This window comes from Peromyscus maniculatus, chromosome 3, assembly GCF_049852395.1.
Source record: "Peromyscus maniculatus bairdii isolate BWxNUB_F1_BW_parent chromosome 3, HU_Pman_BW_mat_3.1, whole genome shotgun sequence".
Taxonomy (NCBI): Eukaryota; Metazoa; Chordata; class Mammalia; order Rodentia; family Cricetidae; genus Peromyscus; species Peromyscus maniculatus.
Window position 1 is genome coordinate 162,367,331 of NC_134854.1, and position 16,902 is coordinate 162,384,232.

Below are 16,902 nucleotides of genomic sequence, written 5' to 3' on the forward strand. Positions count from 1 at the left end.
GACCACCATGCTGTACCCATCATAACGAACCCAAACCTTTGAAAACAAAGACCAAATAAATCTTTCTTCTCTTAAGTTGTTTGCCAGGTATTCTATCACATTGGTAAAACAAAAAAGCTAACATATTTTATACAAAAATTCAAGATATAAAGGCAGTCACAGAGATAAACAGAGAAAGAATCCATCACGTAGGCAATGACATTAAGAAAATGCCTTTGGGGCTGGAGAAGTGGCTCAGTGGTTAAGAGCACTGGCTGCTCTTCCAGAGGTCCTGAGTTCAATTCCCAGCAACCACATGGTGGCTAACACCCATCTACAATAAGATCTGGTGCCCTCTTCTGGCTCTCAGGCATACATGCAGACAGAACACTTTGTACATAATGAATGAATGAATGAATGAATGAATAAATAAATAAATAAATAAATAAATAAATAAATAAATAATTTTTAAAGTGTTTTTAAAAATGCCTTTGATATATGGAGTTACCAACTTTTGGTGTTTGTCTTTTCTGTACTGCCTACAAAAATAGACTTGAGGTGATTTTGAAAATTACATGTGAAGGGGAGGCTTATCAAGCAGTCAGGAAGAAAACTGAGAAATATTCTTATAAATTAGGAATGTGTGAGTCCTTCTAAAATGTGCTCTATCACCACCAAATAACCCTTGGCTAAGAAAAGCATAATAAATGCATCTGTTGGAATTTAATTTTGGAAGCCAATTCATGACAGAGTTCAAGAAAACACAAAAGTCTAGAAGAGTAATGATAGCATGCAAATAGTGGTACTGTATCACCCATCATTTTTATATATATCACAATATATATCCTATTCCACTATAGTCTATTATGGGTAGAAGCAAGGGAACAAAAGAACCAAGGGAGGAAAGGGGAGGAGAGGGGAGTGGAAGAGAGAGGAAGAAAGAGGGAAGGAAAGGAAAAGAGAGAAGAGAAAAGGAGAAGACAAAAGAGAGAAGAGGAGAGGTGTGAGGGGAGAAGAGGAGGAGTTAACTTGACTTTGCTTCTAAATTCCAGTGAGACAAGAAGGCTTCAACTGTTTTCCAATTGTTAGTGGGTGTGAAGTTTGCTAGACTGGAAAGAACACCTGGTAACTATGAAAAAATTTGAGATGTGGCTCTGCTCTTCACTTTTTTTAGAAGTTTGAGTATCAAATATTGCATTACTGTAGCCCCTGTTTAGAGAGTACCTATTATTGTATTCATGTATTCCTGTACCTCATTGTTAGAGAGTAACTGCTATTGCATTCATCTATATCCTGGTTAGATAGTATCTATTATTGCATTCATGTTTTTTGTTAAAGACATGTTTGTGGTTGATATATTGTACACACTAATAAACTTATCTGGGGGTCAGAGAACAGAACAGCCACTATATTAAACATAGATGTAGGCAGTAGTAGCACATGACTTTTATCCTAGCATTCTGGAGGCAGAGATCCATCTGGATCTCTGTGAGTTCAAAGCCACACTGAAAACAGCCAGGCATGGTGACACAAGCTTTTAATCCCAGGAACTGATAGCAAAAAGCAGAAAGGTATTTAAGGCACGAGGACCAGGAACTGGAGTCTAGTTAAGCTTTTAGGCTTTTAGCAGCAGTTCAGCTGAGATCTATTTGGATGAGTACTCAGAGGCTTCCAGTTTGAGGAAACAAGATCAGCTGAGAAATTGGCAAGGTGAGGTTAGCTGTGGCTCAATCTGTTTCTCTGATCTTTCAGCATTCACCCCAATACCGTACCCCGAGTTTTTTATTAATAAGACATTTAAGATTCGTGCTACACAGGTTGACCTCAAAACATCAAGAGAGCCTGGTGACTTTTACACAGAGGGTTTCACACTCTGCCACTCAATTAGCTGAGCCTAGGAAGTGAATGCTAGACAACTCCTCTCTCCCTGCCAAAACAAGATGTCCCTAATGTGGGCATAAGACATAAGGAGAGAAAATAGGAAAGGGCAAGTGGGAAAATTCCAGAAAACTTTAAATTATTGTTAAATATAGCAATGCTCAGTATAAGAGTATTGATAAAGTATCTCAGAGCATTGAGGTTCTGAAAATCACGACTCCAAGAGCCTTTCTTGGGAAAAGAAATTTTAATAACTGACCAAAAAATCTAAATGGCATTGTTGGAATGGTCAGTGTGTAAAGTTTCTTGACACCAAGGCTAGATGACCCAGAACCCAAGAACATATGTAAAAAAATAGTTAAAAAGCTCAATCAGGGGCATACATCTGTAACCCCAGCATTCCCATAGTGAAATAGGAGAAAACAGAATTGCTTGGGAACTTGAGGGCCTGGCATGCTGGAGTACACAGCCAGGACAGCAGCAGAAGAAAGAAGAGAGACCCTGCCTCAAAGCAAGAGGAGCAGAGAATGGATTCCCCAACACTGTCTTCTGACCTCCTGTGCTTTTAGTGGCACTAGGAGCCCACACCACACACACACACACACACACACACACACACACACACACACACACCACAGACACACACACACACATACACACACTCACACACACACACACACACCACAGACACACACACACACACTCACTCACACACACACACACATCACAGACACACACACACAAACACACACACACACACTATTTACTCACATATGCACATACTACTGAGAAGGAAAGAGAGAAAGATAAATGCAAGACTTATTGATTACCTCAGTAAAACCATATACCCAGGAATGACTGCTAGGGAGTAGATGAGACTGGTAATTAGTACCAATATGAAAAAGTACTGCAGCTTGATAGTACAGTCAGGGCCTTTTTTACACAGCCCAAGGACTGCAGATGAGTTTCCTGAAGACCCAATGCAGCTGCAGTTTTGAAACACCTGTCAAAGAAAGCAAAGTCCCATTTAAGGAAGAAAAACATTGGGCATAAATAAACCTTCAATATTTTCAACAAGGCCAGTTAAAACAAAATGGAGCATGTTGGGGCTGGTGTTATGACTAAGAGGAAGAGCACTCATCCATGAGGACCAAGTGGAGCACAAAGTTCATTAAATATTAAATACAGAGTAAAACAGAGGTTAGTTTTCCTCTTTACCTCCCCCCCCCTTTAGTTTTGGTATCTTTGAATTCTATCATAAAATATAAAGGGGTAGATTTAAAATACTGGTACATTTTTTTAAATACATGGAGTAAGTTTGCAAAAAAAAATAATAATCAATTATCCTGAAAGCATACTTTATTTTATTTTACATTTATATTTATTTTCTTGTTTGTTTTGTTTTTCCTGTAGGTGTGTTTACGTGTGTGTGTGTGTGTGTGTGTGTGTGTGTGTGTGTGTGTGTGTCTGTGTGTGTGTGTGCCTGTCTATGTGTGAACACATGTGTATCATGGCACACATGTAGAAGTCAGGGGATAAGTTATGGGACTTCGTTCTACTCCTCTACCTTGTAGGTCTCTAGGATGATGTTATGATGGCAAGGCTGGTGGCAAATGCCTTTACTCACTAAGCCAACATTTCAGCCTGCGAATAATTTTTTTAAGACTGTTTCATATGCTTTTTATTTTTACTTTTTTTTTTTTTTGAGCTGAGGATCGAACCCAGGGCCTTGCGCTACCACTGAGCTAATAAATACTGTTTTGTTTTGTTTTGACCCGAGTACTAAGTACTAAGACAGCATGTGTTTCAGAATGCTGATGGAATATTTAGGTGCTTACTAATAGTCAGGTCCCCAAGAAAAAGCGTTTATTTTTAACAATAAAGTCAAATCTTGTTTGAGTTGTTACGTTTCTTAGTCTGAATAAGAACAAAATTTATATTTCACTTTGATTACCAACCAAGTCTGTAAGTATTATAACAAGTTTAAGACAAGGAAAATGCTTAACTATTTCCTGCTAAACCATCACGAGGGATGGCACAGTAGATTGAGTCCTGCACCAGCATGAGGACCGGAGTCCAGGTCCCAGCACACATGACAAAGATGCACGTGTGGAGGATGTGCTCGAAAAACACTGGTGCTCTGAAGATGGGAGCAGGGACTCCCTGGGGATCACTAGCCAGGCAGCCTAACAGAATCGACAAATTCCAGGCCATGAGATCCTGCCTCAGAAGCACAAAGTGGGTGGGACCTGAGAGTCAACAGCTGAGGTTGTCTTCTGACTTAGATGTGCACAAGCACCTGAATACACACACACACACACACACACACACACACACACACACACACACACACACACACACACACGACTACAATAAATAAATAAATAAATAAATAAATAAATAAATAAATAAATAAATAAATAAATAAAAGACATTCATGATACCAAAAGATAAGTTTTCTGCCTGCCTCAACTATACAGCTAGTTTGAGGTCAGCCTGGGATTCGTGAGATCCTATCACAAAAGGGGCAGATTCAGTTCAGAGTATTTTTAAGTTTTAATTTTAACGTTTATTTATGTGTATGTTTCTCTGTCTGTGTGTATACAAGCAGGAGCATGTGGGTGTCTGAGGAAGGCAAATGAGAGTGTCAGATTGCCAGGAGCTGGAGTTGGGAGATGCTCCAAGTGGGTGCTGGGAAGCAAACAGGTCCTCTGAAAGACCAGCAAGTGCTCTTAACAGCTAAGCTAGCATCACATCCTATCCAGAGTATTTTAACTCCAAACATTTGAATAATGATCTCAACTGCTTTGAAATTACAAAATAATTTTCAGACTCTATCAAGACTTTACATAATATCTAGAAATTGTAAGGTCAGGTATAAATATATAAAAGAAATTTAGTTATTCATAAAACATTAATTTTTTTAAGGAGGACTAATTTTTGCTTTATAGCAGATGTAGGCTTAGATAATAGCACATATAAGCAAGGCACAGGAAATTCAGCCCAGATCACTGAAAGGGTGTTTACCATGTTGATTCCTGTTCCAACAGACTTCTCACAGCCTGCAAGGCAGGCTGACATGTATGCTAGGCCATTGTCTCCACACACTGGGTCCCATGTTTTAGTTAAGCAGTTACACCTTGTGTTGCAGTCATCAAGGACTATATTCTCCACATACAAAGGCTGCTGGATTCTGAAATGATTGTAAATAATGTTAGGGACACTTAAAAGCTACCCAAGCACCACTTTGTTTCCTTCTCTTCATCTTAGCATGTACACACACACACACACACACACACAAAGAGAGAAAGAGAGACACAGAGAGACTGAGACAGAGAGAGAAACATTTCAGAAATCCTCCAAATATCAATGTGTGGTCTCCGTACTATGTTTTGGCGACACAAGTTATCTGCTCTGGTGGTCACACAACTGCTTTTTCAATTACTTCAGAAACAAACATTCAGTGCCTACCATATAGAAAAATACTGTGATATTACAGTTAAAAATGAAGATGGTAATCTCTCATTGATCTCCATGATGGGAAATAATGAAAGAGGGCTGGGAACAAAATCTGCATTTCCATTGCTAAGATAGATGCTTCATTTAGCCTAGAAAACAGAGTGGTTTGCGTGACCAGACATGCTGTTCTTAGATATAGAGAACTCAACAATTAGAATGGGATATAAGAGGATAATGTGGGAGTCTAGAGTCTGAATTCACATTCTGTCACTCAAACAGTGTAAAGTCAGCAGGACTGGAGATGGAGTCAGTACATACAACTCTACTTTGGCATTGTGGAAGGAATTTTATGTAAACTCACTTTTCCCCATTTCTATTTTCACATCTAAAATGTGAACAGAACATTACTTTCTTAAAAAGCGATCCAAATCAATAATTATATATAGTTATTTATGATTTTATATTTGAAATTATTCAAATCGTACAATTCATAAGGATTTTGAAAGGAAATTTTCTTTTAATCTTTCTCTCTCTCTCTCTCTCTCTCTCTCTCTCTCTCTCTCTCTGTGTGTGTGTGTGTGTGTGTGTGTGTGTATGTGTGTGTGTCTGAGTGTGTTTCTGTGAGTGAGTGTGTAAGCACACATGTATAATGACAGCATGCATGTTGAGGTCAGAAGATAATCTTCCACCTTGCTGGAGACAGAGTCCCCAGATGTTCACTGCTGCAAATGTCATACTAGCAGGCCCATGACCTTTCAGGTTTTCCTGCCTGTGCCTCTCAGCTCACATGAGGAGTGCTGAGATTACAGACACTCTACCTGCATTCAGAGGAACTATTGTGGTCCCCTTCAGGCTCCCCAGCTGTCAGTCCAGAGTTGATGAGCTCTCACTAGCTTGGGTCAGCTGTCTCTGTGGTTTTTCCCACCATGATCCTGATCCCCCTCTCTCCTATAATCTTTCCTCCCTCTCTTCATCTGAACTCCAGGATCTTGGCCGAGTGCTTGGTTCTGGGTCTCCATATCTGCTCCATCAGTCACTGGATCTAGGTTCTATGATGACAATAAGGGTAGACACCAATCTGAGTACAGGGGGTGGGAGACAGCTGAGTGGCTTGATGTGTTTGTACATTCTCTGGCAATGGGACCAGGACTTACCCCGGGTACACAAACTGGCTTTTTAGAGTCCATTCCCTATGGTGCAATGCCTTACTCAGCCTTGATGTGAGGGGGAGGGTAGGTCCAGCCACAACTCGGTATGCAAGCCTGTGTTGACTACCCAAGGGAGGCCTTACTGCCTTGAGGAAGGACTGGGGTGAGATGAGGGGAGGTGGAAAGAGCGGGAGAAATGAAGCAAGGGGAACAGGGATCAGGGGATAGTATGTAAAAGGAAAGAATTTTTTTTTAAATAAATAAAAAAAAACCTAGATACTCTAGCATGTCAAGCTGTAGGTGGGGTCTGGGGATCTGAACTCAGGTCTGCCTGCCTGCTCAGCAAGCACTTTAGCACTGAGTCATCTCCCCAGCCCTTTGAAAGGAACCTGCAAGTTATGCTTTATTTCATTTTAACTGATTGGTTGGTTGTATAATTGTCCCCTAAGCAAAGTTTTAAATTTCCCATGCTATGCAAAATATGACCAGACATTCCTTAAAATGCAAAATCTAAGTCTACAGAATACATGAGATATAACTATACCAGGGACATATATAAATATATTCATTTGCTGACACACCCACCATGTATTTGATTCTATTATGCTAAAATTGTGCCTATTGTAGAAACCTCTGAAGGCTCGCTGGCGTGTATTGTGTATTCAAATGATATCTGTTTATGGGAATATAAAATACATGGATGATTTGGCTGCACAGCTCTAGATTATTTCCTTTATTACACTTTAAAGTAGACTAGGATTTTACCATGACGACCACCCATATGCATGTGAAATCATAAAGTTACTCACTGGTCACCCCCTGACCTCTTTAATAAACTTATAACTTATATAAGATGCATGGATGGGAGAAAAATACAAGATGGCCATGGATCACTACCATTAAGTTATAGTAAAATGATCTGGCCATACAGAATCCTTGAAGAAAATGGACTAGCATTCTAAAAATATTATGATCTTCATTAGGAAACAACATACCCATCATAAGAGGTAGTTAAACCAGCAACTGGAAAATTATCACAGGTCATTAAGAAGTAGAAGAAAGATAGAAGGAATTCAGTCAGGGATAGGCAGAAAGCTATGTATGCCGCTTTCTTCATAGAAGTCTTGAACTTCTTCATAATCAGGCCACCAATTACATATCCAACAAATATTGGAGGTAAGGTATAAAGACCTATAAATGCAAGTGAAAAAGTATTTTTAAAAGACAGCAGAAAAATAAATGTTATCAATTTGTCTCAAATATCTTACTTACGAAATTATCTCTAATATACAGTGATCCTAACCCCTACTCATTCAAATATTACTATTGATTATAAAGAGGTTTTCAAATGTTCTATAACATCACTTTAAAAAGTATTAGCATCATTTAATCATTTTCAGGAGGTTGTAAACACCTGATAAGCATCACATATATGTGTATACACACATACATAAATTCATGCATGCACATATCTATGACATTCTATTTTTCATGTATTTTATCCCTCTGTTTGGTGGGAATTTGACTCAGCTCCAGGTGATGTTGAAAGTAGTTGCTGAGTCCATGCTTATCAAGTGTAGAACATTTTGTGCATTGTTTATACTGCCCAGCAATATGGTGGTATTTTATTAATACTGAAATGTGATTTTCATTGTATGTTAATCAATAAAGTTGCCTGGGGGCCAGAGCTATTAGAGCCATAGCAAGAGTGTGGTGGTGGTGGTGGTGGTGGTGGTGGTGGTGGTGGTGGTGGTGGTACATGCCTTTAATCCCAGCACTTGGTAAAAGAGCTAGGTAGATCTCTGTGTGTTCAGGGATACAGCCAGCATTGGAGACATATGCCTTTAAGGCCTGGAGGGCTGTACTTACAGGCAGTGACAAGGCGGTCATGTGTTTGGGTTTACAATCAATGAGAAGGCAGAACAGAAAGACTATTTAAAGACAGACACACAGGATGTATCTCTCTTTCAGGGAGGTAGGAGCACCATAGGAGGTAAGATTTTAGCTCTGAGCTCTGACCTCTTGGCTTTCTCTTTTTTTTTTTTTTTTTTGTTTGTTTTTTTTTTTTTTTTTTTTTCGAGACAGGGTTTCTCTGTGTAGCTTTGCGCCTTTCCTGGATCTCACTTGGTAGCCCAGGCTGGCCTTGAACTCACTGAGATCTGCCTGCCTCTGCCTCCCAAGTGCTGGGATTAAAGGCGTGTGCCACCAACGCCCAGCTTCATTTCTTATTTTAATAAGACGGTTGGTTACATCTACACAGCATTCTTCCTCTCTGAGTCTCCTTCCTCAGCAAAAATCAAAGAAAATAAAAGAAAAAGGAAGAGAAAATCTTGGCTAGGTTGCATTCATACACCAGCACCAGGCTTGGAATAATCCATCCATCCTTTGAACTCCACACCATTGCATTTGATTTTATACATCTAAGGGTAGAGACTAGAATTTGGACTTTCAGAGAACCTTATTATTTCAGATAATGTGGATGGTGGTAGCCTATGATCATCAGTTATCAAGAGGGGCACACCCATGTCTGAATGGAATGGCGGGGGTCGTAGAGCCAGCACAGCTGCTTGACGGGGATCCAGCAGGGCTGAGCCGCATGATGACTGGGGTGTCACCTTTGGTTTTCATCTCCACCTGTTGCATACTTGGGCAATTCTGGTGTTTGTACACTTTGAGGATCTTGGGTTGATGGAAAATTCCTTGTGGATCATTTACACCTTCCCCCAGGAATGCTGCTTCTGAGCTTATCCAGGAGAGTCCTGAACATACTATCTCTGTCTCCCCTCACTTTGGGGGAGATATCCTTGTCTACTTGGGGGGGTCTTCCTTGCGCCTTGGAGGTTGTGATACATGGAGTAGCTACAGGACTCTTCATGGGGCTATGAGACATTCTTGAGACATCTGTCCCTCTACTTGCACAGGAACAAGATATTCAAAACAAGGCAGATTTGAAAAGGTCAACAAGATTCACTGGGCTAGAGGAACTGTCCACAGTTGAGATTGCAGGGCTCTTCCCACGGTGTGCTTAGACAATTACGTGGCATGCAACTCTGCTCTACATAGAGACATGTTGGTGAGCAAGGTGTGGAATGAAAGGATGATGAAAGTATGAGGTTTTGGGACCTCCATCTCTTGGAGGTTGGCTCGTGCAGAGCCACTGTAGTGTGATATGACCAGGAACAACAGAATGCCAGGATTAGACATATAGACAAATTCTATAAGGATATAAATGTGAACATTGATTGTAATAACTGCAGCTTTAGCCTGAGGGTTTTTCCTGAGCACTCTGACCACTGAGAGTAGATAATACATTGCTTGGGACATGGCAGGATGCCCAGGGTGGTTGAAGATTTTGTTTTGGTCTAGTGTCCTTGAAGTGGCCAAGGCAGCCAGCCTGAGCACAGGCTGTCATGTGGCTCTAGATTCTCAGGAATTGGGTTGTGGGATTGATGAATAGGAATGATAACTCTGTTTATTGATGATGTCAAATCTTGAGAGAAGGTGATTGGAAATGATAACTCTGTCCTGCCATAGTTTATTAATGATGATTAAAAGATGAGCAAAAGGAAGTGAAACACATGGCCAAAAACAAAAATGATATGATCTATGTTTTGGAACATGATGAATTTATCCCTGCTAACTAAATTCTGTATAAATAAAGAAACACTCTGGCTGCTAGTCAGTTAGGCTGCAAGATTCTCCCAACCACCATGGCCTGGCTCACTTCCTTCTCCCACCGACTCCTTACATCCTGTACAGGAACTATCCACCGCCAGAGATGGCTCCCGGCACAAGAGTAAAATGAACCCAGAAAAAAAGTCCAAATTTGGGTAGGATACCTGGATTTAGTGTACTAATAAGAAAAGCCAAGTGTGGTTGCACAGAATCCTCAGACCACCAGAGAATCAAGCAGGTGAATTAGAAGTAATAAGTAAGGCAAGAATTGAAGTACTCAAGTAAAATCTGGAAGTAAGATACAGAAACCCAGTGAGTTAACTCTGTATTCCTCTTTGAATTAACAAATTTCTTCTTGAAAATTGACTGATATGAGCATCCCCCAATATTTCCATAATGATGACAATTTTCATTCAGATTGGAGAATAGAGAGGATATTTCTGGCCTCTTCCTTTCCCTGTCCTTTCTTGGTTTCCCTGGAGACTACAGAAAGTAAATTTATAAGAATAGCCCAGCAGATTTCAATTCTGTTGTAGTTTACTATTTACATTATCTTACTGTTTCTCTTATCCTTGGGACTCTGTTTGTCATGTTCCTGTGGGAGGGGAAGTGCTATTGAAGAAAAAATGAGACTTCATACCTATGAGAAAGACAATCTCTGCAGTAGATTTTCCATACTGCTGTTCCAGGTATTTAGGCATGAAGGTAACAATAATGACAATTGCGTTGAGGTGGAGCACACTTAGGAGGATGAAAAGCATGTAAATCGAATTGCAGAAGAGGCTCTTCATGAATGGCAAGAAATCTGAAACAAGAGTGCCAAGATGATCAAGCTAACTTGGCCTTGCATGTTGTGTCGTGTTCTAAAATCTTCTCACAGATTCTGTGGGGTAGCGCAAATGCATTTGATAGATAAATTTTACCTCTTTGAGTATCATTGTTTAAGTCACTTCTACAAGTTAGTGATACAACTGCCCATATAAGATTCAACCCAATTATAAAGCAAAATTGTAAAGCAAAGTTGTAAAGAGATGGAATCCTGTCTGTGGCTGTACAAATTCATTTGCTTTTCTCTTTTCTTTCTGTTAATATCCTGTATTCACTAGAGAGTGACTAGTCTGTTCTCTGGAATCTGTAAGGGACTCTCTGATGAAGTTGAGTTCAGACACTGAACTCCTTTGTACAAGAACAGATAAGCTAAAAGCTTAGGAAGTCTCAGGAATCTTGCTGAGTCTCAACCAACCACGGCATCCCTGCAGCACTTCACAATAGAACATTCATTCGAAGCACCTACTGATATTTTTAAACATCTCAACACAAGGGTCTCACTGTAAGGAATGCTGACTCACTTGGTGTAAATAAAGCTCCAACTGATATAACCAGAACTCCTCCCTGTTTAAAAAGCTGAAGGTCAGTTTTATAGCCTGTCTCTACTAAATGGATTAGATCCCACTGAAAATAGTTTGACTAAAATTCACACTTAATAGTCACTTTCCTTTTCCTGTTTTGGTGATTTGAAATAAAATGCCCCCCATAGGTAGTGGCACATAGGGAGATGTGGCTTCATTGGAGTAGGTGTGGCCTTATTGGGGGAAGCATGACACTGTGGAGGTAGGCTTTGAGGTATCCAATGCTCAAGCTACACTGAGTGTGACACAGACTGCTTCTACAGCCTGCAGATCAAGATATAGAATTCTCAACTTCTTTCTAGTTCCATGTCTGATTGCATGCCACTCACTATAACAATATGTTTTAAGCCTCTGAACTGTAAGCGAGCCCCAATTAAATGTTTTCCTTTCTAAGAGTTGCTATGGTAATGGTTTCTCTTTTCAGCAAAGGAAACCATATGTAGCATGAATCTTAAAAGGTCTTTATTAATAAAAACAACTCCAGGGCTAGGTATTGGGATGAATGCTGGAAGATCAGAGAAGCAGAACAAGCCACAGCCACCTCACCTTGCCAATTCCTCACTGATCCTGTTTCCTCGGACTGGATGACTCTCAGCTGAACTGTACTGCTCAAAAGACTAAAAGCTTAAACAGCTCTAGCTCCTGGTCTTCAAGCCTTAAATACCTTTCTTCTTTCTGGAATCACTCCCTGGGATTAAAGGTGTGAGTCATCATGCCTGTCTGTTTCCAGTGTAACTTTGAACTCACAGAGATCCAGACAGATCTCTGCCTCTGGAATGCTAGGATTAAAGGTGTGTGCTACCACTGCCTAACCTCTATATTTAATATTATAGCTGTTCTGCTCTCTGACCCCAGATAAGTTTATTAGGGTGCGCAGTATTTTGGGGAACACATTATCACCACAACCATAACTAACACAAGTTGATACCAGGGATGGGAGTGTTGCTGTGATGCAATAGACCATGTTTTGGTTTGGAGGAATATGGATTTTAGGATTGGAGATTATAAAAGCAAATGAATGATATAAATTTGGATTAATGGGCCATCTTAGTAGGAACATGAAAGACAGTGGTGCTAAGGGTTTTGAACTATGGGGGCCAAGCTCAAGGGGTTTCAGAGAAGAATTTTAGTATATTATCTAGAGATCATGTGATAGATGGTGAAGAATGTGGCTGCATTTTGCCCTTGTCCATAGAATCTGCCTGAGACTAAAGTGAAGAGATTTGGATTAATTCTGTTTGCAGAGGAAATCTCAGTACAACCTAGTATAGACTCTGTTCTGTGCTAATTAGTGTTAACTCTCAGGAATATTTATGATGAAAAGGAACAAGCTGAGCAAGTGAGAAACACAAAACATAGATTGCAAGAAGGGGCTCCTAAAAGTGGAAAGGGGCTAAGTCCTGTGCTCTAGGAGATAAACAGATAAAGAAATGGTGTAGAGGGAGTAGTGACCTCAGGACAACAACCCACCCAGCTAATCTTCCAACTTGTGGAAAGGAGTTAAAGAAAAACTTACATAAACTTGTGATGGTACACACCTTTATCCCAGCACTCAGGAGACAAAGGCAGGGGGATCTATGAACTTGCGGCCAGCTTGATTTTCAGATTGAGATTCAGGATAGCCAAGCTCATGTAGTGAAGGGAACCACTGAGGACAGAAAGCTGGATATGATGTAATTGAATGAGGGAGGAATGTTCCAGCCTCAGCAAGCTGCAGTACTTGGCAGCTTCGGCCATGTGGTTCTGGTTTTAGAGTCAAGGATAGAAGAAAGGGGTTATAAAATCTTCCTCTACATTTAAGGAAAGCATCTGAGACCAGGCATGTGTCAGTGGTATCCCTGCATGGAGGTCTGGAGAGGCCATTACATGCAGCTATGGAGTTAAAGCCTGACTGCCTTGGAGACCCCAAGATGTTGGAGATATCAGAGTAATGGAATACTTGTCAAGGAAAGCTGCTAACAGGGAGTTGAACCAGCCCAAAAGAAGGAAGTGTGTTGCAGTCAATAAAGCTGAAAAGAGTTGAAGATCTGAAGAGAGCTTTTACATAAGACATGGAGATTCAGGCTTGGGAGTTTACCCAGTTGGTTTTCAATCTTGCTTTGTCCCATATTTCCTGACTACCCTCCCTTTCCTACCTTTCTGTATGGCCTGTTCCATTGTTTGTTGAAAGTATGTGATCTGATTGTTTATTTTGATTTTACAGGGGATTATAGTTAAGAGATTGCATGAATCTCAGAAGAGACTTTGAACTTAATTTTAAATAAGTTTAAGACTGATATAGACAATGGGGACTTTTGAAGTCACACTGAACTCATTCTTTGTATTGTGTGATATTGCTACAAGTCTTTGGGGGCCAGAAAGTGGAATGTGGTAGTTTGAAAGAAAATGGTCCCCATATGGAGTGGTATTATTAGGAGGTATAGGTTTGTTGTAATAGGTGTAGCCATGTTGGAGGAAGTAAGTTCCTGTGGAGGTAGGTTTTAAGGTTTCCTATGCCCAAGCTACACTGGATATGACACCAACTGCTTATGCTGACTGGGGATCAAGATGTAGAACTCTCATCTCCTTATCCAGCATCATGTCTGCCTGCATGCCACCTGCCATGACAATAATGTTCTAAACCTCTGAGTTGTAAGCTAGCCCTAATTAAATGTTTTCTTTCTAAGAGTTGCTGTGGTTTTGGTGTCTCTTTACAGCAATAGAAACCCTAATCAGAACATCTGCCTTTATGTTTTCTGTCTTGATTTTCTAATTTTATATTATCCTTAATAAATTGCCTAAAATTTCTTTTAGAGTAAAGTATTGAGAAGGTACCATTTAGAAGTAGAGTCAGAGCAGTTTAATAAAATGAAGCAAACTCTAGTAGCAAAATTCCTCTTCTTGAATGAGAGATTTGCAGCCAGACTTCTTGGGAGCTTATGAATTCACCCATATATATTGATATATCTGTCCTAAAGGAGTCTCCACAAATCACTTTTTTTTCTGTATTTCTTATATTATGCTAAACAATTTCCTAGTTGTAAAAATCAGGCTGATCTGGCATGCCAAACAGCATAACAATCAGTATTAGCCTTTAAGGAGAATTCTTAGCATGACCATGAATCTAAGAAAGTTCAAGCCTCTGAACTACCCCCAAGTGCCCCCCAACCCCTACCCATATCCCCCCCTCCACTTACCATGTTCCAGGCCCCAACTGGGGCACAGACCCTCTGCTCTACCAAACAATGTTCAAGCTGACAGAAGATCCACCCTCCAACTCAGACAGAGACCCTTATTCAACCACAGGCCACAGTGACCAGAAGAACAAAAGTATTAACAGAAACCAAGGAACAAAACACCCATCAAACAAAGACAAACTCAGAAATTGGCACCTAGATCCATCATTACCCAAACCTAGATGCCTAGATGCCACTGTAAGAAAACAATCAAAAACAGCCAAGACAATATGTCACCAGAGCCCAGCTATCCCAGTACAATAAACCCTGAATATTCCAACACAGCAGAAGCATATTAAAATGACCTTAAAAGCAATTTTATAAAGTTGATTGATGTTCTTAAAGAGGAAATCAATAAATCCCTTAAAGAAATTAAGGAAAAGATTAAAAATAAATAAACCAACATTTGAAGGAAGTGAATAAAACTTTTCAAGACCTGAAAATGAAAATAGAAACAATAAAGAAAACACAGAGGGAATTTTGGAAGTGAAAAATCTAGGTTAGCAAACAGACACTACAGATGCAAGCATCACCAAAAGAATATAAAAGATGGAAGAGAGAATCTCAGGTGTTGAAGATATGATAAAATAAATTGATACATCAGTCAAAGAAAATGTTAAATTTAAAAATTTCCAGACCCAAACATCCAGAAAATCTGGGACACTATAAAAAGACCAAACCTAAGAACAACAGGAATAGAAGAGGGAGAAGAATCCCAGCTCAAAGACCCAGAGAATATATTCAACAAAATCATAGAAGAAATTTTGCCTAACCTAAAAAGGAGATGCCTATAGCTTACTGAACAACAAATAAATTGGAACAGAAAATAAAGTCCCCCCCCTCAGCACATAATAATCAAAACACTAAACATATGAACAAAGAAAGAATATTGAAACTATAAGTAAAAAAAAAAAAGTAAGCTATAAAGACAGACCTAATAGAATTACACCAGACTTCTCAATGGAGACTCTAAATGCAAGAAGGGCCTGGACAAATGTGCTGCAGACTCTATGAGACAATAGATTCCACCTAAGACTACTTTAATCATCAAAACTTTAAATCACCATAGAAGGAGAAAGCAAGATATTCTATGATAGATTCAAATTTAAATAATATCTACCCACAAATTCAGCCCTACAGAAAGTACTAGAAGGAAAACTCCAAAACAAGGAAGTTAACTACACCCATGAAAGCACAGAAAATAAATAATCTCACACAAGCAAAACAGAAGAAGTGAAACACACACACACACACACACACACACACACAGAGAGAGAGAGAGAGAGAGAGAGAGAGAGAGAGAGAGAGAGAGAGAGAACCATCAACAAAAACCTAGCAATCATTACTATTGTTTGCATTAATATCTCTCAATATCAATGGACTCAATTCCTAATTTAAAAAAAGGTATAGACTAACATAATTTAACAAAGGCATTTAAGGACCAGCCTTAAAGACATCTCAGGGTCCAAAGGAGATGCTACAAAAAGCAAAGGAATAAATATCTGAGAGCGAAACTAAGTCTTCACATACCATGCTCTTCCTTCCTATCCATATCTTCATTTTTCCAAATCCAATTTTCTCTATGGTGTCCTGTCTTTGTACTCTCTTGAGTCTCCAAAGTTTCTAGTTATTATACACATACAATCAGCAATTCTCTGGCCAGAGCAACATCACAAGCCTTAAATTTTTTCAGGGTCATAAAAGGCCAATAAGCGTTTACATCAGGCAATGACAGTCAGGCTTTCTTTGTGACTCAAAGAGAGAGTGACTAGCAAATTCTCAGTGAACTCTCAAAGGGAAGAGGGACAAATGAGGGAGAGAGACCTTAACTCAATAGGGAAGTCTAAGAAGGAAAAGGGGAATCCATTCCTAAGTGTGGTTAGATAATGAGCTAATTATTAAACTGAGGTGAAAGCAAGTGCATTGAGTTAAGAATTTGTTAGTGCAAGGTTAGCTCAGGGCAGCATTTTTCTATCTACTAGTGAGGTGAAAACAGGGCACATTTGTTCTCTATCTATCTAAAGGCTTGTTGAAATTCTATGTCCTTGGGTGTCTGAGAATATCTCAAATAAGATACTTTTGCCTGGACACTAATCAAATGCCTGCCAATGAAGTTCATTGCAGGAAGGCACATCTCTA

General features: G+C 39.7%; 1 protein-coding gene across 1 annotated transcript in view; it reads right to left on the minus strand.

Annotated features, from left to right (window-relative positions):
* Positions 1-16,902, minus strand: part of LOC102909369 (solute carrier organic anion transporter family member 1A5-like) — a 57,511-nt gene that overhangs the window by 5,614 nt on the left and 34,995 nt on the right. The window contains exons 8-11 of the mRNA XM_076568221.1: positions 10,780-10,944; positions 7,460-7,655; positions 4,885-5,050; positions 2,688-2,860 (exon numbers count right to left, since the gene is read on the minus strand). Coding sequence (XP_076424336.1) covers positions 2,688-2,860; positions 4,885-5,050; positions 7,460-7,655; positions 10,780-10,944 — 700 coding nt within the window. The remainder of the gene's footprint in view (positions 1-2,687; positions 2,861-4,884; positions 5,051-7,459; positions 7,656-10,779; positions 10,945-16,902) is intronic.